General features: G+C 54.5%; 4 protein-coding genes across 9 annotated transcripts; 1 reads left to right on the forward strand and 3 right to left on the reverse strand.

Annotated features, from left to right (window-relative positions):
- Nucleotides 1–5,415: 5,415 nt before the first annotated feature.
- LOC137451474 (uncharacterized) lies at nt 5,416–8,005 on the reverse strand. Its single transcript, XM_068158931.1, has 7 exons — nt 7,948–8,005; nt 7,611–7,740; nt 7,220–7,276; nt 6,891–6,993; nt 6,639–6,805; nt 6,461–6,563; nt 5,416–6,305 (listed from the first exon to the last, which is right to left on the reverse strand). Exons 2-7 carry the CDS (start codon nt 7,731–7,733, stop codon nt 6,232–6,234), a joined length of 627 nt encoding a protein of 208 aa, XP_068015032.1. The 5' UTR covers nt 7,734–7,740; nt 7,948–8,005; the 3' UTR covers nt 5,416–6,231.
- A 2,052-nt stretch (nt 8,006–10,057) lies between these two features.
- Nucleotides 10,058–17,203, reverse strand: MEAF6 (MYST/Esa1 associated factor 6). 6 transcript variants are annotated; one of them, XR_010989869.1, is made up of 9 exons: nt 17,075–17,203; nt 16,807–16,922; nt 16,643–16,730; nt 16,145–16,190; nt 15,391–15,583; nt 12,276–12,305; nt 12,113–12,171; nt 11,362–11,395; nt 10,058–10,868 (listed from the first exon to the last, which is right to left on the reverse strand). XR_010989869.1 is itself a non-coding variant. In XM_068159364.1 (8 exons), the coding sequence occupies exons 1-8, from the start codon at nt 17,168–17,170 to the stop codon at nt 10,860–10,862; spliced, it is 612 nt and encodes a 203-aa protein (XP_068015465.1). In that variant the 5' UTR covers nt 17,171–17,202; the 3' UTR covers nt 10,058–10,859. The 6 variants fall into 6 exon arrangements, 4 of the variants coding, with proteins under 4 accessions (XP_068015465.1, XP_068015467.1, XP_068015468.1 ...); XR_010989870.1 differs by lacking the exon at nt 12,276–12,305 and having other exon boundaries at nt 17,075–17,201; XM_068159364.1 differs by lacking the exon at nt 12,113–12,171 and having other exon boundaries at nt 17,075–17,202.
- A 667-nt stretch (nt 17,204–17,870) lies between these two features.
- On the reverse strand, nt 17,871–21,480 carry SNIP1 (Smad nuclear interacting protein 1). The gene is made up of 4 exons (XM_068159368.1): nt 21,280–21,480; nt 21,109–21,205; nt 19,966–20,561; nt 17,871–19,401 (listed from the first exon to the last, which is right to left on the reverse strand). The coding sequence occupies exons 1-4, from the start codon at nt 21,456–21,458 to the stop codon at nt 19,137–19,139; spliced, it is 1,137 nt and encodes a 378-aa protein (XP_068015469.1). The 5' UTR covers nt 21,459–21,480; the 3' UTR covers nt 17,871–19,136.
- An 84-nt stretch (nt 21,481–21,564) lies between these two features.
- Nucleotides 21,565–25,650, forward strand: DNALI1 (dynein axonemal light intermediate chain 1). Its single transcript, XM_068158932.1, has 6 exons — nt 21,565–21,698; nt 21,775–21,890; nt 21,971–22,140; nt 22,820–22,998; nt 23,614–23,778; nt 25,271–25,650. The coding sequence occupies exons 1-6, from the start codon at nt 21,570–21,572 to the stop codon at nt 25,304–25,306; spliced, it is 795 nt and encodes a 264-aa protein (XP_068015033.1). The 5' UTR covers nt 21,565–21,569; the 3' UTR covers nt 25,307–25,650.
- The last annotated feature ends 665 nt before the right edge of the window (nt 25,651–26,315 follow it).

Genomic DNA, 26,315 nt, shown 5'->3' on the forward strand with positions numbered 1-26,315 from the left:
ACTGGTTGGCAGCACCTGGCTGATGGGGATCTTATCAATGTCTGTATCTGAAGGGTGGGTGTCGAGATGAAGGTGCCAGACCCTTTATGGTGGTGCTCCAGTGGTAGGACAAGGAACAACAGGTTGAGCTGCAGCGGATGCTCTGGCAGTCAAGGTGTGGTGGGGCAGCAGTGCTGAGTGTGGCTCTGACTGCTGTGGGAGAATCACGGTGTTGGTGGATGTCTCAGGTGCTAGGAGCAACTTCATGCACCAGTATAGGTTGGGGGCAGACCTGCTGGAGAGCAGTGAAGGTGAAAAGGACCTCAGGGTCCTGGTGGATGGAAGGATGACCATGAGCCAGAAGTGTGCTCTTGTGGCTGAGAAGGCCAATGCCTTTCTGGGGTGGATTAGAAGGGGGGTGACCAATAGGTCAAGAGAGGTTCTTCTCCCCCTCTACTCTGCACTGGTGAGGCCGCATCTGGAATATTGTGTCCAGGTCTGGGCCCCTCAGGTCAAGAAAGAGAGCTGCTTGAGAGAGTCCTGCACAGAGCCACGAGGATGATCAGGGGAATGAAAACATCTCCTGTATGAGGAGAGACTGAGGGAGCTGAGGGCTTAGAGGAGACTGAGGGGTGACATCAATGTTTATAAATATGTAAAGGGTGAGTGCCCAGAGGCTGGAGCCAGGCTCTGCTGGGTGGTGCCCACTGACAGCACAAGGGGCAGTGGTGGAAGCTGAGGCACAGGAAGTTTCATGTAAATATGAGGAAAATCTTTTTCCCTGTGAAAGTGACAGAGCCCTGGAACAGGCTGCCCAGGGAGGTTGTGGAGTCTCCTTCTCTGGAGATATTCAAATGTTGCCTGGGTGTGCTCCTGTGTAATCTGGTGTAGGTGCTCCTGCTCTGGCAGGGGGGTTGGACTGGATGACCCTTCCAGCCTCTGTGATTCAGTGCTCTCCTGGTTATTTCAGAACAAGTAAGTGCTTCACAGGTCCACAGGGCAGGCTGGAGATAAATCCATCTCTCCTCCAGTCACAACACAGCTGTGTCAGGTGTTGAACATGAGAATACAGGAGCTGTGACATGTCAGGACTGCTCTACAGCTTCACTACGAAGTGGAAAGAACTGCAGGAGGAATCTCAATGCTGCCAGTCCTGTGTAAGAACCTTCCCCTCCCACCTGGGCTGCAGCACAGCCTGTTGTTAGCAGGCTGGTAAATAACTCTGCAGCCTTTGTTAGAGCTGTGCTCCCTGTGACACAGGGCAGTGGCTGTTCTGGTTAATCACAACCAAGGGGAGCTGGTGCTGAGAACAAGTCTGACACCTCACAGGCTGAAAGGTCACTTACTGGCTGTGGGACAGGAACCTCCTGAGGACGTCACCTGGAGGGAGTGAGCTCATGTGGCTCCCTAGGTGTGTGGTGGCTTGGGGGTGGGGAGAGAGTTAAGTGATGTCATAGATTTAATCAGACCTTCCAAGCAGGTGAGGACTTCTCTGCTATTTGTCTTGGGGGCTGTAGTTGAAAAATGCTGCAGGATTTTAAGGCTGATCCTCCTGTAAAACACCTGAATGGATCATTTGAGGTTTGCAGGGTGTGTAGATGGGGGGGAATGTTTGGCTTTACTTCTGTTAAAGCTGGACTGGTTACAACCAAAGGAATTGGTGCAGAAGCCCAGAGATTCATTACCATGACCAGGAAAGGAGAGGCTGGTGGGCAGCTGGCTTGGTTCTGATGTTCCCAGCCCTTTTCCTCAATCCTAGTGGCACATGGAGCCACCTGGGGGAAGGGTCAGTCCCTAAACCAGTGTGGCCAAGATCATCCCTGGGAGCTGCTGCTGTGTGCTGCCATGTCACCCAGAATCCCAGCCACTTCCCCTGGATTCTTTCTCCCACACAACAAGGGTTGTGTGGATAAACCTGCAGCACCTACACCTCCTGCCTCAGAGCAGCCTGTGTGCTCCCCTGCCTGCCAGTGCTGCTGTCCCATGTGCCTGGCATCCCAGAGCCTGGGAAAGATGGGAATGCTGATCAGAACTGTCCCTGCTGCAGGCTTTTCCCTCCTGCCCTGAGCTGCTCATGGGCCATGGGCCACTACCCTGGGGCTGCTTCTGGCTGTGCTGTCACTGGGGAGTTTTCAGGCCATGTCCTGTGGCTCACCACTTCCTCGTGGTGCTGCAGCAGGCAGGACAGGACAGAGCTGCTTTGCCTTTGACTTGTGTTTCTTACCCATCTGAAGTGGGTTAGGTCTTCCTGTAACAGTGAGCTGCTGGAGCTAAGGAGGTCACACAGGCACCCTGTGTAGTTTCCTACACAGCTGGGTTGCACTGCTTCACCCTGTTGGCAATGTGCAGATGGTGATGTGCCTTGCTGAGCCCCATGAGAGGCTCTCTCCTCTCTGAGCAGTTCCCCCCTCCAACAGGGTGAGAAGTTGCTGATGTTCCCTTGGGAAGGGGCAGGCCTCAGGATGAGCTGGAGAATGGGGGGCAGAAGGCTCCTGAAAAGCATCAGGGCCCAAGAAAGGAACAGAATTGCTGTGATGACCCAAGGCTGTTTCAGTTGGATGGTGGAATCTCCTTCTCTGGAGACTTTTGAAACCCACTTGGATGCATTCCTGTGCAGCCTGCCCTGGGTGATCCTGCTTTGGCAGGGGGGTTGGACTTGATGATCTCTGGAGGTCCCTTCTAACCTCTAATGTACTGTGATGGTGGAGTCTGGCTGAAGGGCTGGGAGCTGAACAAAACAAGTCTGGTGACCCCATCCATCACCAGCTCTTTCCTTCCAGAACAAACATGCTGTCCTTCACCCTCCAGCAGTGCTCAGGTCACTTGTAACCTGTGCTGCTTCCTGCTGGAGCAAGGTCTCTGCTCTCAGTATGAGATCACCGTGGCTGCAGCCTGGCCAAAAGCACAAGGCTAGTCCACGGAGGGTGGCCTGGGGTAGGGAAGACTTTGATTTGAATGTGGGTAGGCTGGGTGAAGGTGCTTGTAGAGAGCAGTGAGGGGTACAGCAGGGTGTTTGGGGTGTAGGGAACGGTCTCCTCTTGGCCTGTCCAGTTATGGTAGAAATAGATGGAAAAGGTAAGGAATTTAATCCTCTAGAGGGATTCCAACCCCACCTGGACACTGCCCTAGGGAAGCTGCTGTGGGTGAACCTGCTTTTGTTGGGGGGATTGGACTGGGTGGTCTCCAGAGGTCCCTTCTAGCTGCCTCCAGTCTGGGGTTGTGTGGAAGGCTTTGCTCCCACTGTGCAGTGGCAGTCAGGGCAAGAGTTCTCCTTCAGCAGCGTGTCCTGACCTTGTCTTTTCAGATCAGTGCTCAAAAGAGGGAAGGAAGAACTGGGAAGCTGTGCTGTGGCAGAGGTCAGGGGAGGAACTGCTGCATTCTCATTTCTCCTTCCCCTGTGCCAGGAAGGGCCCTGGGTGGAGGATGCATCCAGTCTAAGAGGATCCAGCACCCAGGGGCTGCAGGGCCCAACTCCCCAATCCCTGGCACCAGCTGCCTGCTGCGGTTCTTGCTGGCTGAGCTCCCGTTTGAACCACTCTGCTTCCCCCTCGGGGGATTTCCAGGATGTGGCTAGCTCAGCTACAACACTTTACGGCGTTTCCAGAGACGGGAACCTGACCCAAGGCTTCAGCAGGGGCTGTGGGAAAGGGGCAGCTGCGTAATGGAAGGACACGAGTGTGGCATCGCGTCGGGGTGGGGCAGTGCCACCCGTCTGGGGCAGGACACCGAGGAGGAAGCAGCCGCAGCATCAAACGACCCTTTCCACCCAGCTCAGAGGCTGCAGGGCTGTTCTCACCCTGTGGGCTGGAAACGGAAGAGCTGCCCCGAGCAGGGCAGCAGCTCTGCCCTGCCTGTCTGGGGCACTGACTTGCAGAGAGTGTGAGCAGCTGCAGAGTGAATGTGGCACCAACCTGAGCAGAAAGGTGCCAGAGCTGGAGCGGGTCTGGGTCCTGCCAGAGGGGAGGGATGTGGGCAGTGGCAGGGAGGCTGGTGGTGTGCTGGGGATGGTGCAGCACTGCCACTCACCCTCCAGTCACACATTTTTCAGTTCCCCTGTCACCAGCCTCCCCTGAGGCTTAGGCCATGTCCCTGTGGTGCTCCCTGAGGCCAGGATTTCCCTGGGGAAAGTTGTTCCTTCAGGCCTTGCAGCAGGGAGCAGAAATGTTGTCTCAGTTTCTCTTGAGCAGGCTGCCCAGAGCAAAGTGACCGTGGGGGGCAGCCAGCTCAGCCCTCCCGGAGGAGCCACCGGCAAGGAGCAGCCCTGAGCTGAGCTTCGCCCTGAGCCTCGCCCCGGCCCCGGCTGCCGCCCCCGGCCCGCATTGCACAAACTCGCTGGAGTAAACACAGCTCTGGTTGAGCAATAGGTCAGGAGGATCTGCATGGTGTGGTGGCCACAGGCCTCGCTCGGAGATGGGTGGTGAGTGCTGCAGCAGGGGCTGCCAGCCTGCTGAGCTTCTCCAGAGCTGGAGCACGGAGCTAACAGGGCTTGGGGTTTTTTATCTTCTACCTCCTGAGCCCTGCTGGCAGGGGAGTTCCAGCCCAGGGGATTGCAGCTGTGAAGCTGAGCTCTGCTTGCAGCAAGGCTGAGCCCTTGTCACTGCAAAGCTGGTGTCTGACACCACCTGGGTTGGGTGATGCTGTTCCTGTGCAAAAAGGACCCAGGAGTGGATCGTTTGCAGGACCTGATTTACTCTGAGGTGGGACAGCCTCACAGTTAGAAATACCAAACACCCTGCAGCAGCCAGGCTGGTGCAGGATGAGTCAGGCCACTGCTATTCAGGTTGCATCAGTTCCCTGATGTGGGTGCTGCATGGACACGTTAGGATCACTGCTGGCTGTAGGAACCTGTCCCCAGCCCCTGCACCTGGCCAGCTCCCTGTTAGGGCTGGGGATAGTTTCCATGTCCTCTCCAGGGCCCTGGGAACAGCAGCCAGCCCAGGGTGATGGCAGCTGTTCCACAGCCTTGGGAGGTTAATTCTCAAGCAGAATCAGCCCAGTCTACCTGGTGCTGGTAACAAAAACCGTAACGAAAGCATTCCCATAAAAGCTTTTGTGCTGGAGGCCAGTTCTCGGGGCTGCAGGACTGTGAGGAGCAGGGTCACAGGGGAACCCTCAGCTGTGTGCCAGGGGGAGATCTCTGCACTCACCCCAAGGGAAAATTCCACCCGGGAGCAAGCACCAGCTGGGGAGGAGACAGCAGAGACTGCATGTTCCTCTGGCTGGTCCCAGGGCCAGGTGATTGCTTCTGTGGTGGGTCAGGGCATCTGCCCTGCTTGGAGAGCCAGCTTTGGGTGCAAATTTGTTCCATGCTTTGTCCCCTGCCCCTCCCAGAGAGTACTGAGGTCTTTGCAGTGTGGTGGGGGCTCAGCCATTCCAGCCCCTGCAGGGCAAGGACCAGAGAGACACAGCCAGAGGACAAGTGATCTCTGTATTTTATAGCAGTAGGGGCACAGCCTGTAGTCCCCTGAGGCTGGACCAAGGCTTGGGCATAGACCCTCACCCAATGCCTTGTAGCTTGGAGGCTTGGCACCTTCCCAGTGCTCCACAGTCCTGTCATCTCCCATTCCTGGGCTGGGGTCTGGCTGACCCACCACAGCATGGTGTGCTCTGTGCAGCTCAGAGCCTGCTGTGCTCGGCACTGGCACTGCCCAGGCACAGCATGCCTGGCTGAGCCGTTCTGAGGGGACCAGGACTCCTCTGCCCCCCCAGGAGAGCCATTTCCCCCTGGCTGCTGTTGCAAAGAGCCATTCAAGAGCTGTGTTGCGTGTGGAGCAGCTGGTGAGGGACTTGTCTGGCCCATGAGGAAGTGGATGGGGCAGCTCTTGGGGTTTGCAAACCATCCTTTGTCTCAGTGTCTCCAGCTTGTGCAAGGTGAACAGGAGCTGGTGCTGATCTTCCTCAGTCCTGGAAGCTCCCAACAAGCTGTAGCAGAGCAGGAAGATGCTCCTCACTGGGCTCCACAAGAGACAACCCACCTGGGGCACAGTCAGCCCCAGGGGTGGCTTTAACCTGTCCCAGGCAGCCCAGGAGCCCAACCTCTTCCTGCTTCTGGGAAATGGCCACAGTTCTGCTGAATGGGCAGGGCTGGGCAGGATGGGGCAGGACAGGCCTGGGCTGGCACTGAGGGATGGAGCCACGAACAGGGACATGGGCACACAGCCAGGACCACACTGTCCTGTGTCCTGCAGTGCCTGTACAGGGAGGGACGCATGTGGGTGCTCTGCTTGTGCCATCACTCATGGTTTGTACCTGTCATGGAGCTGCTGGCCCCAAAAGGCTGCCTGGGCACGGGGATGGCTGCCAGCGTGGCTCTGTCCACTGGCGTCCTTCAACAGAGCCAAAGGGTGAGAGGGGAAGTGATGGCTGCAGGTCTGCCAGTGGTGCCCAGGGGGGAGCTCCATCCTCAGCTGTGGCTGCAGGTGGCAGGTTCCCCCCCCCCCCGAGCATAGGCTCCCTGTCCCCCGAGGTCCCCAGCTGCTACCTGCTGTCCTCTCCCCCTCGCTCTCGCTGGTGCTTTGGTCCTCAGTGTCTGCCAGCAGCTCGGGGCTGTCACTGCCATCCCATCGCCGTGGGCACTCCTGCAGCTGAGGTGGGGTGTGAGGGTCTGGGGTACCCGAGGGGACTGGGGGGAGGTATGGGGATCCCCCCCAGGACCTTACCCGCTGGCGCAGGCCTTGCTGCTCCCGCAGCAGCTCCAGGAAGCGGCTGCTCCACAGCAGCTTCTCGGCGCCCAGCTCGGTGCAGAGGAAGCGGACGTCAGCCTCCAGCGCCTCCAGCCTGCCCAGCACGGCCTCCAGGGGGTCCCTGCGCCGCTGCCGCTCCACCACTGCCCTGGCACCACAGCTCAGCTCCTGCCGGCACCCCGTGACACCCACCCCGCCAGGGACCCCCCGGCTGTGCCAGGGACCCACCTGCCTGCCCGGGCTCCAGCGCAGCAGTGGAGTCTTTGTCTTCCTCTTCTTCCTCGCTCCCCTCACTGCCGCTTTCCAGCCTCAGCCGCAGCGCCACGCCAAGCTGAAAGCCCCCATGGACAGCAAGGACTGACATATCCACCTGCAGCTGAGTCCAGGCCCCTGGCACTGCCTCTGACTGGGCAGTCCTGCTCTGCTCTGCCCTGGGGACCTACAGCTCCGCTGTGCCACAGGGCCACCCAACAGACCATGCCACTGGGCTTGGCTGTGTCCTGGGGGTTGGAGATCTCTGCAGCCATCGAGGCATGGGGGCACCTTGTGGAAGTTACCTCCTCAGTGATGTGGAAGGCTCCATCCCAGCAGCTCTTGTAGCAGATCAGCAGGTACTGGGGGAGAGGATGGCAGCCGTGTGGTGAGTGCAGCAGGCTTGACCCTGTCCCTGGGACTGCAGAGCCCAGAGCAATGTCCCATGTCCTTGGGGCTCTTGGTGGGCAGAACCATACAGCACCATGGGCCAAGAGCCAACCCTTCAGCATGAGGGTCCCAGTGCCCCAGCCCTGCTGCCCCAGCTGCACCAAACCACAGCCCCCAGTGCCACCACTACAGAGATAGAGCCCTGGCAGCGTGCCCATGCCCCAGCCCCTGCTTCTGGGCACACACCACGTTTGGAGCCAACACAAACTGGTGAAGGCCTCAGGGAAGGGCCCCTGCAGTACCAACCCATGCCAGCCTCCAGAGCCACTGCAGCCCGTGCAGAATCATCTCGGAGAGCAAGAGGAGCCAGCGGCACCCAGCACGCAGCAGCTGCCTCCACCTCAGCACTGGCGGATCCTGCCTGCCCATGGGGACCCTGCGGACCAGGACACGGAGAGGTGACACTCCCCTGGCCCCGGGAGCCGCTGCCTCGCTGCCCAGAGGCATGCCTGGCAGCCCTGGTGTGCACCACCACACACCGGCGTCAAGCCCTGCTCCCCGAGGGCCAGAGGCCAGCACACAGACACACAGCACACAGCCCAGCAGGGACTCCTGCTGTCCCTCCCCAGCTCTGTCCCCTTACCGGCTGATGCAGCACAGCAGGACCCCTCCCCAGCGTGGCCGCTGCCCTTCCTGCCTGGTGGCAGCTCTCGGCCGCTGCTTGGCTGCTGCCCTGAGGTCGATAAACTCCTGTCTAATCCTCTTGGTGATGAGGCTGGGCAGGGGATTAGTCTTTCTCCTGCTCTGCCTTCTGTGGCCATAAGGACAGTTGCTGCTCTGCCACCCTGCATTTGCTCTGCTCAGGATTCAGCTCCTGCAGGGAAAGGCCTTGGCATTTAATGATTGTTTTTTCCCTTTCATCAGCATTCAGGTAAAAGTCTGTGCAGCAGCCCAGCTCCTGTGTCTAAAGGCCTTCCTGGGGACCTTCTGCCACTCAGGCTCTTTAGGAAGAGAACCACAAGCCTTCAGCAATAGAAGTTTCAGACACAGCTGCCAGAGCCTGGCTCTAGCATCCAGCTCACAACACAGGAGCACAGGATGTTAGGGCTTGCAAGGGCCCTCTGAGGATCATTGAGTCCAAGCCCCCTGCCAGAGCAGGACCATAGACTCTAGCACAGATCACAGAAAAATACATCCAGATGGGTCTTGAAAGTCTCCAGAGAAGGAGACTCACTTGCAGGGGATGGTGATTATACTCCCAGAGTGACTGCTGCCCCCACACTGTCCACAGGAGAGATGCTGCTGCAGAGCTATGGCCGTCGCTGCCTGGCCTGGAACAAGCAACTGTTCCCTTGTCCCTGCCCCATGGTAGCCACAGGGCTGCTGCCCATCGGCAGGAGGGCAGGGCTGTGCCAGCAGCAGGACAAGAGGCTGTTAACTGGGACCCAAGCAGTTGCCATTTGTGCCCTGATCAATGCGCTTGCTCCCTGGGGCTGCTGCTCTCACTGTGCTCATCAGAACAGGCTGTCCCCTTCCTTTAGTGACAAACACTGCTGGAGGCAGTAAGGTTGCATTTTCCCCTTGTCCCCACAGCCCCCCAGTGCCTGTCACAGGGACAGTGCAGCTGATTGATTGCCACAAACACTGCCTGCACTCACAGGACTCCAGCTATACCAGCCCTTTGCTGCTGCTCTGCAGGTCAATGTTCTGGCCAGAAAGGTGCCGCTGCTTTCCTCCAGGTCAAAGAGAAGGGTTTGAACCTCTGAAGTTCAAGTGCTCTTGCAGTCCTTGTGTTGGAACAGCAGCAGCAGTGGGAGAAAAGCTGCTTTTTACCACGGCCAAGTAATCCTTTTTTCCCAGCAAAGCCAAGCCTTTTAGGAGTTCATGCTGTTTCCTAGATCTTCCACCCCCCTGTATTTAACCTCTCTAACTTAAAACACAAAAAAGTAGGCCAGCTTTGCAGCTTGCCCTTTAAGCTGTTCCATCCTGAGATCCACAGCCCTTGACAGCAGTGCCAGCAACTTGCCCTGGCCTGGACAAGCCCCCACCCTGCGTGGCTGCATAGCTGCATTGATCCCTGAACAGAATGAGGGAGAACTCCTCCACCTCCACACCTGGCTTCTCTCCTGGGCACTATTCTGCACCTGCTGGACTGCCTGGAGGGAGCTGAGAGAGAGATAAGGTACCTGGAGAGCAGAGGTGCAGCAGAAGATAGTGAACACTGGGAATGAACTGAGTTGCTCCAAGTGCACACAGGGGGCTGTGGGGCAGGGGCTGCAGCCCATCCCATGGTCCTCCCTCCACCAGCAGTGTTTAAGTAAATACAAGTGCCTTACAGCCTGGTAATAAACCCACTCCCCTGCCCTGGAGGCAAAGCAATGCTGATTTTGCCCTCAGCACTGGCCCCTTGACTGGCTGTGTGAGCAGCACCCAGCACCCACACTTGTCCCTCTGTGCACTCGTCCAGAAGCAGTCCTTGCTGCTGGGCCCTTATCAGCAGGCGGCCTGCCAGCAGCAGCAGCTCTGACTTACAGCCAAGTCCCACCTAGAAGCAGGATTAGCTGAACATGGCTAGAGAGATTAGTGCCTGGCAATCCTTTCAGAACTCAGTGTTGTGTCTAGCAGAGGAAAGAGAGAACGAAGAGTGACAGGGAACAGCTCTTATGCCAAAGTGGAAGAACTCCAGCGAAGTCCTCACAAAGCAGCCAGAAGGTACAAAGCAGGAGGAGTCAAAGTGTGGACTGAACAAAACATGAGAAGAGAGACAAACGTGGAGCTTTATTGTTTATGTACAAATGACAGAAGTTTGCATTAAAAAGACAATCCACCCAACCTTGCAGACAGCAAAGAGCAAGATGGCTTTGAGCTCCAGCCTTCCCTGCCTCTAAAAGCAGTTGTGTGCATTCTAGGGGATGGTGCTCAAAATGAAAAGTCAGAGAACAGGGCAAAGCCACCTTCTCCTCTGCTCAACTAAGAATCAAGATGAGCTGCTCCACAAAATGAAGATCCTTCCACTCTACACAGATTAAAACAAAGAAACCCAAAGTCAATTTGTTATCTATACACTTCAGTTTAAAAAAAAAATAAACAACAACAAGAACAACAACAAAACCAAACCAAACCTACACAGCTAAGTATCAGCAACAGAAGTCACCTAGGTCTGACAACATGGATGGGAGATACTGACTCATACCCCAGTTCCAGTGGAAAAAGGAATAGCTCTCCATGGGTTTGCAGATGACAGGGGTGGCAGCAGCATAATCAGCCAATTTTAGGAAGTTCCCAACTGAGGAAGCACAGAATTGTCAGGAATTCAGGACTACTACTACTACTACTACACCTTAGTCCTCTTGCAACTCAGGTGATTTCAAAATGAGGCAAAGTATATGGTCCAAAATTTCCCATCCCCCCCACCCCCCAGCTAAGTTCTTTAGTGAGCCCCTCCATCTGCAGCCACTGGGCCAGAGCTGCCATCCTGCTCATTCACTCGACTGGGACTTTTCTCAGTGGGGATTCATGGAGACCTACATCCCAGAAGCATCACCACTGATGGGTCTAGTAGTCCTGTGGAGAGAGGAAAGGAGAGGCACATCAGGAGCTTTCTACCTCCGCTTCTGCTTGCAGAGCTGGGATTCTGAGTCTTCTCTCACTTCTACATACCATTAGTGGCAGGCAAAAACAGAAAAGAGATTTTTGTTTGTTTGTTTGTTTCTTGTAGCTAAACATTCAAAAGAAAAGACCCTTCCAAACCTGCATCAACCACAACCAGGTGCTTGTAATGCTCCAGATCATGACAAGGTACCAGGATGCAAACCGGCTTTTGCCATCGCAAGCGCACAGCACTGAGCTGCGACCTAGCTCCACCACAAGCCTACCTGGGCTCAGTTACTGTTAAATCCACCAGACAGAGCTTATTTCATACTATGGCATTCCTTCAATCCATGAATATAAGCTCTTAAATTACAGCAGAGGGAGGCTTTGTGAGATTAGGAGTCAGTCAGCCACTCAAAAGTCTACCGCCGAGCAATGAGAACAAGGACAGAGCACAGATACTTACGGCTCTTGGCTTTTTGTTTAACTTGAGATCAATCCTGTGGTTGGAAAAGATAAGAGAAATGTCCATTTCAATACATTAAACCAACACTCGAGTTCAAAGAACCAGCTACTGCATTATGGCACAGGCTACAACAAAGACTAATTGGTTAATTCAATCCACATTCTCAATTGGGCTGAGCCAAATCACTGTCCCAGCGTTACTGGGCAAGAGAGCAGGAGGGAGATGGAGAGTGGATTCTTTAGGTTTGTTGGCACAAAAAGGAAAAGGAAAAAAGAAAATAATAAAATATGCAACATTCCATCCTCTCCCAAAAAGAGTTAATCAAGGTTCAGCATCAAAATCACAGGGAAGTTAAAGCAGCATTGAGGAGTAAGGTTAATCGGGCATGCTCTATGTTAATCTGTTAGAACCGGAACTATGCCACGGGGTGAATTATTCAGACATAGTGAAAATGGTTAATTACTGGGAGTGAAGAAAAGGAGTTTTAAGGGTTTTACAAGAGCCAAAAAAGGAGAGAGTTGGTTATATTTTTGGTTTGGTTTTGTTTTTTTCCAGAAGGAAATATCCAAATCTACACTAATCTCCTTCAGAAGCCAAAGCCAGAAGAATCAGGTGGTAAACTACGTTTACAAATTGTCTCTATTAAAAGTGGAAAGAGTAGAGAAAAGGTTAAAAAAAAAAACAAACAAACAACAAAAAAAAAAAAGGAGAGTGAGGTTAATTTTGCTGAAGTTATTAAATAAAATGTTACCTCCATCAACGCTTTTCTGTCTCTAAAAAAACCTTCCCAGCCTACCCTAATATACATACCTACAATTAAACAGATAAACTAGGGGTTAGAAAAGGTCTCAAAAGGCACATTGGTGTCTACACACTAACAACACAGCACAAGTACTAAGTCAAGTCAAACTTACTCAAAGTCATAATCAAACATGCCAGACGGGCTGAGGGGCAGCATTTGAAAGGAAGAAAGCAATAGAAATTAATATACTAATGAATTAAATCAATTAGTTTGATTAGCCACCCTAGTGAGATTACTTAAAAAAAAATAGAAAGTAAATGAGAAAAAAAAACCAAAAGCTATAATCAAGCCACTGTTCAAAGGTCTGCAGAGCTCTACACCAGGGCTGGGCACTAAAAGAAAAAGGCTTTCCAGATCTAGCAATGCAGAACCCCCTCCCCACGTGGATTTCTAGGAGAAAAGAGTCAGAGCAGAGGCAGAGTGGTGCTGCGGGGGGGATTCTAAAGGCTGGAGAAGGCAGCGCAGAGCTGTCAGTGCAGACCAGCTCCCAGGCAGAGGGAAACTGATGTGGCTGCAAAAACCAGCGAGGGGGTGGTGAGCAGCAGCAGCTTTGTCTAGGTCATTACAGCAAAGCAAAGCTCCTACAGGCAGAGGTGGAGACAAGAAGGAGGTGGCCAGCTTTGCACCCAAGCGTCCTCATCACGCACACCCCCACACATACACCACACACCCCCTTGCACCCACTCCCTCCACAGCTAAACAGAGACCATGGGCACTTGGCAAGAGCTCGTTACAGTTTGGTGGCACCACCCCTTGGCACTGGCATGGACACCCAAGTGCTGCCCCAGACCCAGTTCTGCCCCAAAGCCAACAACTCTGATTGTGGGAAGGGAATGATCACCAATCAGCTGGAACCAGCAGCTTGTCAGCACTGGATTTTCAAGAGGAAACAGGATTGTTTCCTCCCAAAATACTCATTAGCCATGAACGCTGCTGAGCACACAGAAAGTCCTTGTCTTGGCCTTCCTGTGGCCTCTTGACTTCAAACGCTGGAACTGCTGTCTGGTTCTCTGGCTTTAACTGTTTGAAGTTAAACTGCCCATTCACACCAGTTCTGCCCAGTCTAATCCAGCCCTCCACACTACTCAGGGTGGCAGAAAATCCAGTGGAGTCAGTGTCCCTTCAGAGTGCCTGTCCCCAACAGTTCCCAGTCCTTCAGAACAGGTGAACAGGACTCAAATGTAAGCTGGCCACTGGAAATGCCTCTGAACAAAAGGAACTGCTGACACTTCTCTTTGGTTTTCCCTTTTCCATTCCATGGGCTCCAGGACAGCCATGCACAGCTCTTCCCAAAGGGCACTGGGGGCTCAGAGCATTTGGAAGCACTTCCAGCAGACTTGTTGTTGGGTTTTTTTAACCTAGATGTAGTTGGAGATTGTTTCTGTCAAGATGTAGAGGACAGTCAGTATTGGCAAGCACAATTTTAATGGTTTGGGGTTTTTTTAACAGATAAACTTCATTGTTTTCTTCTTGTAACAATCTACCTGGCCATGCCAAGAATCACAAGGCAGTCAATCACTAACTCACTAAGCTTTCCACAGCACAGATGTGTCTGAGGAATCTCTGAGGGTAGAATTTCTGGACCAGACCAGACCAGGGCTCCACTTGTCCAATACTGTCCCAAACAGGAGCCAGCATCAGCTGCCTCAGTGGCAGGAACACAGCAGAAATCCCAAAGTCCCTCTAAGCTGTCAGTGGGGCAGGATCCTCCTATCTCCTGTCACTGGAGTTTGGGGTGTGGAATGAAGCCAAAGAATTTGTCCCATGCACAGCACTTGCCTTGGCCCCGCTGCAGGGCTGTTTGCTCCCCATGGAAGTGCTCAGGATTCCAGAATTTGCCCCTTTCTGAGGCTGCTCCTCAGTTCTACAGCTTGTGTCTCTAAACTGGTTTAGAGATGCAGTGTCTTGTGTTACCCCTAAATTCCCTTCCAGTTGTGTACAGGCAAATAAGGAGCTTTCAACTGCTTCCCAGTTCCCAAGCAACCAAAGGGACATCTGCTGTCTTAGGATGTTCACCCAGCTGAGCCTCTGCAGGAGGAGATTCTAATCTAAGAATTAAAGACACACTAATGACTCAAAACCTAACGAAGGAGAAAAAGCAGTTAAAAGTTTATCAAGCACTCTACCTACCTCTCCATGTCCTCCCAGACCAACCCTCCCACACTTTTACCACTTTTCTTTCAAACACTTCTCTCTGGTACCTGCATGGGAAGGTCCCTTGAAGAGGAAAGGCCATCCACACACAAAGCCAAGATGCTCACAGCGGGCAAGGACACTTCATTTGCAAAAGCTCTTTGACTTCTAACACTCTGTAGGTACCAGTGCAGCCACAACTTCCAGGGAAGTGCAGCTCTGCAGTTAACTGTCTCCTCTTGCCAAGAGCATGGAGTTTCCAGGGTTTCCTCCCCTTGGGCCTGACCCCACAGTGGAGTCAGCTCCGTGGGGCACCGAGTCCCGGGGAAGCCGCAGGCTGTGCCAGCCCACAGGGAGCAGGTGTGAGGCAGGGGGAGGGGTCTGAGGTTTTCAAACCCCCCCAGCCTGCCGTGCCTGCCTCAGGGGTGTGCTGTAAGGGGCAGAACTGGTCAGCTAAATTCAATCATAAACAGTTCAGGAGATGTGCTTCACAGGAATTTCAGGTCAGTTTAATAACAAACACTTTGAGGTGAACGTGACAGAGGAACTCTTCTATGGCATAGTCAAAAGAGACTCAGTTTGGGACATGACAGCTGAAAGGGCTTGGAGTGGGAATCTTTGTGAAGATACTGGCAGTGTCCACATCCCCAAAACGTTCAATTTGCTTCTTCCCCCTCTCTCTTTCTGCAGAGGAAGCACTGACACTCCTGTCTTACTTGGCTCTGCAGAAGCCAAGAAGCCAGCACAGGAGGCCAGGACTGCAACCTCCCTCCACTGCAAGGAAGAAAGCTTTATTTTCCTGGAGAAACAGAACTGAAACATTGGGCCAGAATCAGAGCTGCACCAGAGCCGGGGTTAGCGCCCTGTGCTGTTTAACTTCTCCAGCTTCAAGCCTCCCCTTCTGGACACAAGGGGGGAAATGGGTCCTGGTGAACGTTACAGGACATGTACAACTGAAAACAGAACAATCACCAAATACATGACCTGAGCTGCTCATTATTCCAACAAGTCACCAGTTCCTGTCACACAAGGCAGTGAATTCCACCACAGCTAAGGCTCAGACGCAGGACAAGAAAGCTGCTGGCACCACTAACCTGTGCCGGTTTTTGTTCTTCCGTTTTTTGTGGCTGCTGTGGTGGCTCCCAGAAGAAGTAGAGGAAGCAGCTTTCTGGGGTTTCACCCCCTGCACAGACCCGTCCAGCTCTTCAGCATCCTCCTGGCTAGGCTCATTCTCCTGATTGTGGAAGTCTGGAGAAGTGTCACTTTCCGTGCCACTGCCCGGCTCCCCTAGAGCAGGACAGAGAGAGGAGCACAGAGTCAGCCCCGCAGCGCACAGCCCAGGCTGCCCTGGCAAAGCTCTGCACGGAGGCAGCAGAGATGCACCAAGCCCCAGGGCACCAGGAGGAGGAAAACCTGGATAGTGGACAGCAAGCGACCTCCTCAGCCACTGAAGCACACGAGAACTGCATCTGCTTTGGTGTTCATTACACAAACACACAAATCCTGACTGTAAGCAGCATCTCCCCACCTCACCTGCACCTAAACAGCAGACACACAAACACACTGCTTCGGCCCCCCCAGCCTCTGCCTCCAAGGAGCTCCAGATCTGTTCCAAGAAGGTTTATGCACAATAAACCCTCACTGGCTCAGCCTGACTTCTGCTTCTCACAGTGACTCTGCTGAGCTGGGGGCCAGAGCCCATGCTGCGAGTGCTCAGCGGTGGCAGCCACAGTCTCGGGGCAGGAAGCACATACAGCAGGGACCCGGACAGCTGGAGATGGGGCTGAGGGGTGAGGAGGAGTATGAATCCTTCCAGATTACTCTGAGAGGAATGGAGAGGTGACTTACGCTTCTCGACAAGCTGGTCCTGAACTCCAGCTAATGCACTGACAGCCTGCAAAAGGGAGAGGGACATCAGCAAGGGCAGCAAGTCACCCACTGCCCCCCAAAGGCTCAGAGCCACAGAGATCATCTCACAGAGACACATCAGGACTCTGCTGTGAAGAGCCCGGTGCCAGCATGGCCCAGCAGAGTGGGGTGAGGAGCAGGAAGATAAAGCCACAGATGACAGGGAACGTGTGTGGCATGGGTGGCTCCTGGCTGTGTGTTACTGCCACCGCCCCAGGCAATGGGAAAAGAGTTTCTGGAAGAGGCTGCAATGGGGGAGTTGAAGATGCTCGAGATGGGGGAGATTGGGCAGGGACTGGATCTTAAATGGGAAACTGGTCCTGCAGGTGCAGAAGCACCAAAGGAAAAGGATGGAGACAGGGATGTGCACAGGGTCAGGGACGTGCACAGGGTCAGGGATGTCCCCGCAGTCCTGCCGGCACTCTGCCTGGCACTCACCGCTGCCGAGGTGACCGAGGACTTGCTGAAGAGCCGCTCGGCCTCCTTGAACTTGCGGTTCCTGCGGTCGTTTTTGCTGTTGGAGTTCCTGAAACGCAGAGAAAAGCGATAGCTCGGGGCCGCGGGGCCGGGCGGGGCCAAGCCGGGCCGGGGCAGGGACTCACTTCTGGTTGGTGAGGTACCGGTCCCAGCCGCGGATGATGTTGCCGTACATCTGCGTGTCCTCCAGATAGCTGCCCTCGAAGGCGTAGATCTGCCGCTCCAGGTTGGCGAGCGTCTCCTGCCGGGCACAGGCAGCGTATGGAACGGGCCCGGCCCCGCGCCCGCCCCGCGGCCCAGGCCCCGCCGCCCGGCCCCGCCGCCCGCCTGCCCGCCCCGCGGCCCAGGCCCGGGCCCCGCCGACCTCCGTCTATCCCCGGCCTCCGTGCTCACCGCCAGCTCCTGCTTGCGCTTCACCAGCTCGGCCAGCTCCCGGCGGGTGTCGGGGATCTGCGGGGGGCCACCGGCCTTAGCGTGCAGCGCGGCCATGGCGGCTGCGGCCTGCGCGGGCCGGGCGGGGCGGGGCGGCGGCGGCGGCTGCGCTGCCGGGAGGGGCCGCCGGGGGCAGCGCCGAGCCCGGCCCCGCCGCCAGCTCCGCCCGGCCCGGCCCTGGCACGGCCCCGCCGGAGTGTCCCCGCCCGCTGCCCGCAGCACGGAGAGCCGGAGCTTGCGGCTGGGAGCGAGGCCCCGAACATGGAGGCCGCTGTAGTGCGGCCGCCTCGGTTTCCACCACCCTCAGCCTCGGCACCCCCTGGTGCGGCGGCCGTTCCCCAGCACCGACGGTACCGGCAGCTCCAAGCGGCTAAACTCACGCATCGGATCCAGCCAACGGTGCTGCTTTGTGGGGCCAGTCCCAAGAGCAGCCCGGGAAGTCAGCTTCCCTTTCAGGGCACCGATCAGCTCAGTCCACACCGCGGCTTCCCAGGAGGATTTCCCCGTGTGAAGCTGCCTGTGACAGCCTGGGCACTGAACAAGCTCCCGGGGCAGTGCTCGATAAGGAGGGTCCAGGCAGGGGGTGGCATACAGACCCCCACCTCTCCACAGGCAGAGCCTCTCACAGAGAGCAGTTCTGCATCTTCAACTGATTTGGTGTCCTTGACACTGCAACACAGACTGAAAACAAAGCTGTTTCAAGGAACATAAAGGGGGAGGGGAGGGACACCAGAAAAACATTACCACTAATATCAAATAGGGCTAAATGTACAAATTCTTTATTTAAAAACCCCTAGAGTACATATAAAGGAGATCCTCCTGGCAAAACTCATCCTACCACCGTTTGAAAACCTACCTCAGTGCCCCTATTTACATCAGAAACTTCCAGGCTGCATATAGTAAGATGCAGCACCAGTATACAGGAAGTATGTACACAGCAGGGATGAGCTTGGAACACTCAACAACAGCCAGGCAAATGAGTAAACAGTGTGGGAAATACACATTTCTTATACTATAACGTGATGGGGAGAAGACATCAAAACTTTCAGTGAGTGGAACTGGCTTCTCTCATCCTGTAGAGTATTCTCTCATGAGGAGGAGACTATTTTAAACAAGTGACTTAGAAAAACTTAAATAGTGCAAACTCTGGCTAAAACATGTCACCACAGAGAGGGGATTTATGCACAGTACAAACCCACCCAAGGAGATGTTACTCGTGGGGCAGCAGTGGAATGAGGAATAAAGACCCCAGTGTCAGACCCAGGCACTCAGCACCCAGGGAACAGTTTCAGCACTGTCACAACAGGTAGGGGCAGAGCCTGACCCAGTCACAGAATTGACACCCAACCCCTGACCCTCAGGAAAGGTTTCACTTCCATTCCAAAGAACCTTGTAATTTTTGGTGTAGTGCAGTGCATGTTGCCACAAAGCAAACAAGGACCCAACACATGGACACAAGAGGGGCTTGGCACCATTTCTGCTGCCTTAGCTGCCAGCTGGGTCAATTCTCCTGTTTGGAGCTCCTCACGGGCAAAGGGATTTGGCAGACTACCAACAGGATGTGTTACAAAACACTTTGTGTTACTTTCTAACTCATACTTCAGTTCAGTAGCATTTCAAAGGGCTATGACAAAACAGTCAATAAAATCCATGTCAAGATACGCCAGTGGTGGTTTGCAGCTCCCGGGACAAGGGCAGTCTCAACGTGTGTGTTCAGCACTCCCAGCAGCTGAGCTTTCACATCCAAGAGTTCTTCTGCTTGTTGGGGGGGGGGGGGGGAAGGAAAAAAAAAACCAAGAAGGAAAAAAAACAAGAGCAAGCTGTATTTCCTGATACACAGAACTATCAAGAGATGAAAAATCAGTGAGCTTCCCCCAAATATGCTAGGAGATCAGCAACAAAAAGGACTTTAAGGCAATAAGAGGCATCAACGCTGTGATGCTTCAGCGTCCACATCCCAACACACGTTCAGCTGCAAAGAAACTCCTTCCTGTCCCACCCCCTGCCATCTCCTCCTCGGCTGTTAACTGTCCGACTCTTCCTCCTTCTCCTCCTCATCATCATCGTCCTTTGCGTTGGCCTCAGATTTATCTGAGGACTCGTGGAGGAGGACGTACTCCCTGCTGCTGAAGCCGAACTTGAGCACGTCCTTCTCCTTCAGTTCGTAGTAGCGCTGGGGCTCGATGCGCTGGTTGTTGAGGAAGGTGCCGTTCCCCGAGCCCAGGTCGATGATGTAGGGCCGCACGCGCCGCCCCACGGTGCCATCGGCACGGGTGTACTCCACCAGCCTGGGGAGGCAGAAACACAGCCACAAGGGCATCACACACTGCGAGAGCAAAGGGCCCTTCCACGAGCCCCAGCGCACCAACAGCTCCCTGCTGTTCAGCAGCAAAAATACCGTGTGAGACTGAGGGAATTTGGCCAGGCTGCCTCATTGCCTGAGCCTTCTGATGTAAGCCTGCAACTGGCTGCGCCCAAGGGAGCAGCTCGGCAGCAGCAGGACACCCCCTTTTTAGAGATCAGCAAATTCTGCTGTGAAACACCCAGTGAACAAAACCCCTCCCTCTCATGCTTTCGCTGCCAGTCACACCGGCCAGCTCACCCCAATTCAGTTAGAGAGCTCTGTGTTATTTCTCTTGCTAAAAGCCTGCTCACAGCTCAGTTAGAGCAAGCAGCAACTTTTGATTGCTGCTGGGATGACAGGCAGCAGTTGGACCGATATCCCATCTCTCTAATGTACTCACAGCAGACCCAGATCTCAGCTGCACACATCCAAGGGTCTGGATTTTCATTCAGAAGCTCCTGAGCAACCCCTGTTACAGCAGCAGCAGCAGCAGCAGAGCAGCACTTACCGGTACTGAAAGACGGCGTGCTGCTTGGAGCAGGAGGGGTGGTCGATGGGGATGTCGGCGATGCGGCGGTGCCGGCCCAGCAGGTAGGCGCTCTGCCTGTGGATGTACATCACGGGCAGGAACTCGTCGTTCTTGAAGGGGTAGAGGCGCCAGCGCTTCTTGGGGATCCGCGCCTCGGGGGGCTCGCTGTACTTAATCACAACGCCCCGGAAGGTGTTGGTGTCCTCCAGAAGCGCGCCCGACAGTTCAAAGCTTGGCTTCTCTTTGTTGGCAGAAGCTTTTTCTTTCGGTTTGTTATCAGACTGCCCCAGTTCGGGGTTCTGGTCAGCACCACCACCCCCTTCCTCGTTGTTCTGTCGATGCTCTCGTCTCCTCTCGTTGTAAAACTCCCTCTCTGCTTGCTGCTCGCGGATGTTCTGCGCATCCCTCTCTCGCTCGTGGCCTCGAACTCCAGGCCTCTCACTTGCATTCCTCCTTCTGTCTGAGTGCTCTCTGTGCCTGTCTCTGTCACTGCTTCTCTCCCTCCTGTGTTCTTCCTCTGAGGGATGCCTCTGCTTCCGCTCCTCATTCCCTCTGCGGCTGTGATCATCTCGCTCCTGCAAAGAAGAATCCCTTCCAGTGACAAGTTCAAAGATAAAGAGCCCCAGCTTTAAGACAATCTTTTAAGAATCTGCCCCAGGTTTTAAGACAATCACAGCCACACGCAGGATCCCGTGTGCCTGTTGTGTGCAGATTGGACACACGGCAAGAGAAACTTCCTGCACTGCCAGACTATTTGAATCGCTACATTCTGCACTTATCAAAACCAGATCAAGAGACAGCACAATGCACCGTCTGCTCCGTGGTGGCACGGCTGAGGTCACACACGTGTGGATGTCCAGTTGCTCTGAGCAAAGCCTAAGGTGGGGGGGGGGGGGGGGGGGGGGCACAAGGTAGTGGCCTGCCCAAACTCCCTCTTTTCCCTGACCCCGCACGCTCCGAGGATCAGAAGGCAACATCAGCCAGGTGAGAAGCGCTTTTCGTACCTCGCGTGGGCGAGTTCCCACAGGTACAGTTACCGCTGCGGAGTCGGGAAGTGCGCAAAGGTCCGCCAACACCTCCGGGGCAGGACTGGGCCTCGCCGCTACCGACAGCGCGATTTACCTGCTTCACCTTCACGGCGACGTGATGCGGGCTCCGGCTCCGTCTGCCACGCGGGGACCGGCTTCTCCGCCCGGACTTGCTCTTCCTCTTAGGCGATCTTGAAAGCAACAAAAGGAGAAAATGAGCCGCGGGGCCGCCCCAGGGCAGCGCGGGGCCCGCCGCGGCTCCTACCTGCTGCTCCTGCCGCGGCTGCCCTGGCGCGGCCCGGCCGGGCCCCTTCTCTCCTCGGCCGGCGGCGACTGGCTGCCCCGCGCCGAACGGGAGGCGGAGCGCCGGGGGCTGCGCTTCTCGGCCTTCACCGCCGTCTCCCGCCGCCGCCGCTCCCGCCGCCTCTCTGCCGCCGCCTCCATGGCGCCGCTTCCGGCCCGCGCGCTCCACCCGGAAGCGCTTCTGCCGGTCCGGCCCCGCCCCCGGCCCGGCTGCGCCTGCTCAGCGCCCGGCCGGCGCGCCCGCGGGTGCCCATGGTAACGAGCCCCGCGTTTTCCATGGCGACGGATGCCGCTGCCGCCATGATCCCGCCGCCGGACTCGCTGCTGCGCTACGGCACGCCCGTGCTTGTCACCCGCCGCACCGAGAAGCGCTCCCCGAGGGTGAGCAGGGCCCGGCAAGCCGCGGCGCCGTGGGCCGTGCTCCACCCGCTCCTACCGCGCTCTGTTCTCTCCGCAGGCCCCTCCGCTGCAGGGAAGACCGTCGCCGCCCGCGCTGACCGGGCCTGTCCCGCCAATCGCCACCGAGTCCTCGAAGCAGGCGCAGGAGCTTCTCAACGCCATCCTGCCGCCGCGGTGAGCGGGGGCCGGGTCCACCTGCGCCTGGCAGCTCCCGGCCGGGCCCCTTTCGTGACTGCCTGTGTCTCTCGTGGCAGAGAATGGGGGAAGGAGAGCCACCGGTGGGTGCAGGAGGTGTCCAGCGCGCCCGGCACCCGCCTGGACGTTGTCCAGCTCCAGGAGCAGCTGGACCTGCGGCTGCAGCAGCGGCAGGCGCGGGAGACTGGGATCTGCTCGGTGCGCCGGGAGCTCTACTCGCAGTGCTTCGGTCAGTGCCCGCTGTGGTCGGGGGGACACACCGCCCCGCACCCCTGAGCTCCTTGAGCCCTCCAAACCTACCGCCCCTCAGCGCTCCACCTTCCAGAAGGTTGAGTACAGCCTCAGTCCCCGCAGGGCAGGGCTCTGTAACCATTACCACCGGCCGGGGCTCTCAGCTTCTACAGGGAGTATTTTACGGTAGCTGTTACACACAGCTGACACTCGGATGTTGTAAAGACAGAATAGTGAAAGATGCAAAGAATATCAGCGCTCTCTTGGTTGTACCTAACCCGAGTTAATTTACAGTAGCTTAAACTCCTGTCTGTTACCCACTCTTGCAGGCTGATGACCTGTTTCAGAGGCTGCCATGGGTTTGAGCACGATTCTCCTGGAGGCTTTTAACTTTTGAGGCTTCCAAATAACCAAAAAAGTCACATTTTTAGGAGTGTGCCATTAAAACTTTAGTGGATAAGCATCCCCATCATCACCAAAGAGGCTGTGCCACCACCGATTTATTTCCTAGCACTCGGTGCCACGGCTGGAATGTAACAACACAAAACAAATTGCTATTATCTCTAGTGCCTGGTGCCTGCGGTGCAGAGAACAGGTAAAAGCCAACAATCTCTGGCTCCTGTGTGCACCCAGCTGCACAGCAGCGACTCTGACTGGGTCCCTGCTCCCTCTCTCAGATGAGCTGATCCGGCAGACCACCATCGCCTGCGCCGAGCGCGGGCTGCTGCTGCTGCGCATCAGGGACGAGCTGCAGATGACGCTGGCTGCCTACAAGGCGCTGTACGAGAGCAGCATAGCCTTTGGCCTGCGCAAGGCGCTGCAGGCTGAGCAAGGCAAGGCTGACATGGAGAAAAGGGTGAGTCGGGCTCTTTTTCACCCCAGCCTGCAGCTTTCCGTACGACACCGCGGGAGGATGTGATGGCTCAGGTCCTCCGCGCAGTCAGTTATCTCTGGTTCCACAGGATGGCAGCAAAGATCGGCAAAACCCTGCCCTTGCCTTTCCTAAGCTTTAATTGCCCTCCGGGAATGATGTGCCGTTGCAGCTGGAACACTTGAATGTACAATATAGAACTTTGCAGCATCACAGAATGTCAGGTTGGAAAGGACTCCAAGGATCACATCTGGTCCAACCTTTCTAGGTTAACAGTAGAGTTGAAATTAGCTGACCCAGCACCCTGTCAAGCTGAGTCTTGAAACTGTCCAGTGTAGGAGAATCCACTGCTTCTCTTGGGAGATGTTTCCAATGCCTGACTGTTCTCATGGTGAAAAATGTGTTTCTGGAGTCCCATTGGAATCCCTGCAGCACTAACTCATACCCATTACCCTTTGTCTTCTCTCTATGACTCCTTGTAAAAAGAGAGTCTCCCACCTCTTGGTACCAACCCTTTATGTACTGGTACAGAATTTGTCCCATCTTAGCTGAAAAGGTGACTAACAAACAAAACTAGAGAGATCTGTGCTCTTTTCCAAGATTGCAGAGCTGGAAGAGGAAAAACAGGAGCTGGAGAGACAAGTGAGTGAGCAGAAAGCTCTGTGTGCAGCTACCGAAAGACGGGAAAACGAAAAGCGGCAGATAGAGGAAAAGAAACACTCTGAGGAGGTTCAGTTCCTGAAGAAAATGAATCAGCAGCTGAAGGTGAGTAAAATAGCACAGTTCCAAGTAGTAAAACTTCTCATGTTGTGATCAGATATAAAAAAAAAAAACAAATCACTTTCTCCTTGTAGTTTTAGAGGTGTTACATTTCTGATGCCCTTTGTGCTAATGTCCTGCTTTAAAGTCTAATGAAAAGGGAAAATGCTGCTCTTCCATTCTCTGCTCCCTTGCTCCATCAGCAATTGGCCAGGACTAGCAAACCTGAGGATGGCACCAGCAGGTGGGGTTAACTGAATTCCAGTCATACACTTGCCAGGGAGAGCTCAGAGTTTGTTCAGAAAATAATAAATTGTTGCAGTCAGGAGAAGAGCAGAAACCTGCAGCTCAACCCCCCACAGCAGATGCTCCAAACAGGTCTGATACCCCAGAAATCTACTTCTGCATAACTGTGAGGTTGCAACAGCCACCTCCCTTCTCCATTAACAACTAGAAAATCAAGAGAAGGCAATGCAAGATGGTCAGTTTCTTTGCTGTTGGCCATCAGAATTGCTGCCCTGATAACAAGACAGAGCATTTAACAGTATCACCTCCTAAGAACAGCTGAGCACTTGTGCAGCAGGGACTGCGCCACTACAGGAAGGATGCTGTGCATGCTGCTTGTGAAAACAGAGCTTCTGAAAGGAAAGAAATCCCACACCTTTTGAGTACAGAAGCTACCATAAACATGAAGTGTTTCTGGCTGCACACCCATCACCCCAAGCTGCTCCCCTTACCCTCACCGCTCCCACAGTATCTCCTTTCTAACCCATTAACATCTCTAACCCATTAACATCTCTAGGCCATCTTGAAACGTTTCAGGGCACAAAAATGGAGTAACTTAGACCAAATGTGTGTGCTGCCCTTGAACCCATGTTCCTCCCTCGAGCATCTGCCCAGCTGTGTAGGTACCACTGCTGGGGCTGATTTTGGTGGCAGCTGTAGGAAGAGGACAAACCCAAGAGCTGCAGGCGCTCCGTGCTTCATGGGGAGCTCACCCATCAATCTACTAATTGGGCGTCAAGTTGTCTCAGTAACTGAGAAACTTGCTGTTCCCAGCTACTTTTGTCCCAGAGTCAGTTTATGTTCCAGAGGCTGGAGTGCCAAGTATTTCATTTAGCTAACGCAGCCCAGCCTGAAATCAGAGCGTTCGGACCGTGGTTTCAACAGCTTTTATTTAATTTCCTCTCGCTGCTTTACATTACCAAACGACTCTTTCATTGTATGGAACCATGGCCAGCTCTTTTCTTCTCAAGAGTGCACCAAGTGAGAATGCCAAGAATGAAAAGCTAATTTATAAAACATGCAGGAAGGAATGGGAGAGCTGGGGGGGGGTGGGGGGAAAGGCAAAAAAAACCCCAGCCTGCTTCTCTTCAAGTATTGCAGCATCCCCCAGCTCCTCCCTTGGTGTCTAACAGACAATTGACCACTTTGCAGCAACATGGCTTTAGTTTATAGGTTGAATCTCATTTGACTTACTGTCTCATTTGTTTTTCAGGCCCAACTTGAAAGCATCACTGCAGCAAATAAGTAGACTGTTGTTATTTTTTTTCTGAGGGGTTGCCCTCCAGGCAGTGCTCAGAAGAGCTGTCAGAGCAAGAAAGTTGCAATTAAGATTTGTCTTCATTACACCATCTGAAATTTCCACTTACCGGTAACTGGGGCAGAAGAGCTCTGTTCTTTCTTTCTTCCTTTCTTTCCTTCTTTCTTTTTTTCTGTTGAAGAGTTGAAATTCAGGAATTGGAATTCTTTGTTAATTACTTCAGCCTCTTGCCATACCCTCTCAGCATTCAGCTCATTGAATAGTCAACCTGTCTGGGGCCTGCCTGGTGGAACCATGTTAGACGACCTTCAAAGTAATAAACTGCTAAACGTTTCTCTCCCAGTCTCTGTAGCATGAATTACTTTGCAGATGATGTAGAAAATTCAGAGTGGCTACAACAAACCTAAGTCACATTCACTAAGAAATTGCAGGTTTGGGGGTGGGGAATGCTTTGAGAGTATGTGCAAGTTGTTGTCCATTGTACCTCAAAACCCTTTGTCGGTCATCAGCGGTGGCCTGCGATGAGCGAGAAGAGCAAAGCCCTCAACCTGAAACAGAGGGGTAGGACAGCATGCCAAATGTCACTGCTTGGGGGAAGCTAATGAAATCTTTACATGAGGTTAGGTGGCTCCCCAGGAGGCTAACCAGGAGGCTATACATAGGAAGCAGGCATAGGAATGTTTGTTCACTGCAGTCATCTGACAAACTCCACTAAGCTCATTTTCAGAGCAGGGGAAAAAAAAAATCCCAAACCAACCCAAACCAATCCCCACCGCCCCCCAGCACTGAGCATCATTTGGGGACATGTTCTGCCAGCAGAGTGTTTACTGGCCTTAGCTGGGGATGTGGAAATACCACGATCTCCAACTGCATAAAGAACTTTCAGATGATGCAGAAACAAAGAGCAAGATGCTGCTCCTGGGAATGAGGCAGCCAAGGCCAAGCAGGCTCTGAATGGGAATTACAAGTTTTATATTAAAAAAGCCACTGCACACCAGAG

This window comes from Melanerpes formicivorus, unplaced genomic scaffold, assembly GCF_026170545.1.
Source record: "Melanerpes formicivorus ecotype bairdi unplaced genomic scaffold, bMelFor1.0.p_v2 SCAF_45, whole genome shotgun sequence".
Classification (NCBI taxonomy): domain Eukaryota; kingdom Metazoa; phylum Chordata; class Aves; order Piciformes; family Picidae; genus Melanerpes; species Melanerpes formicivorus.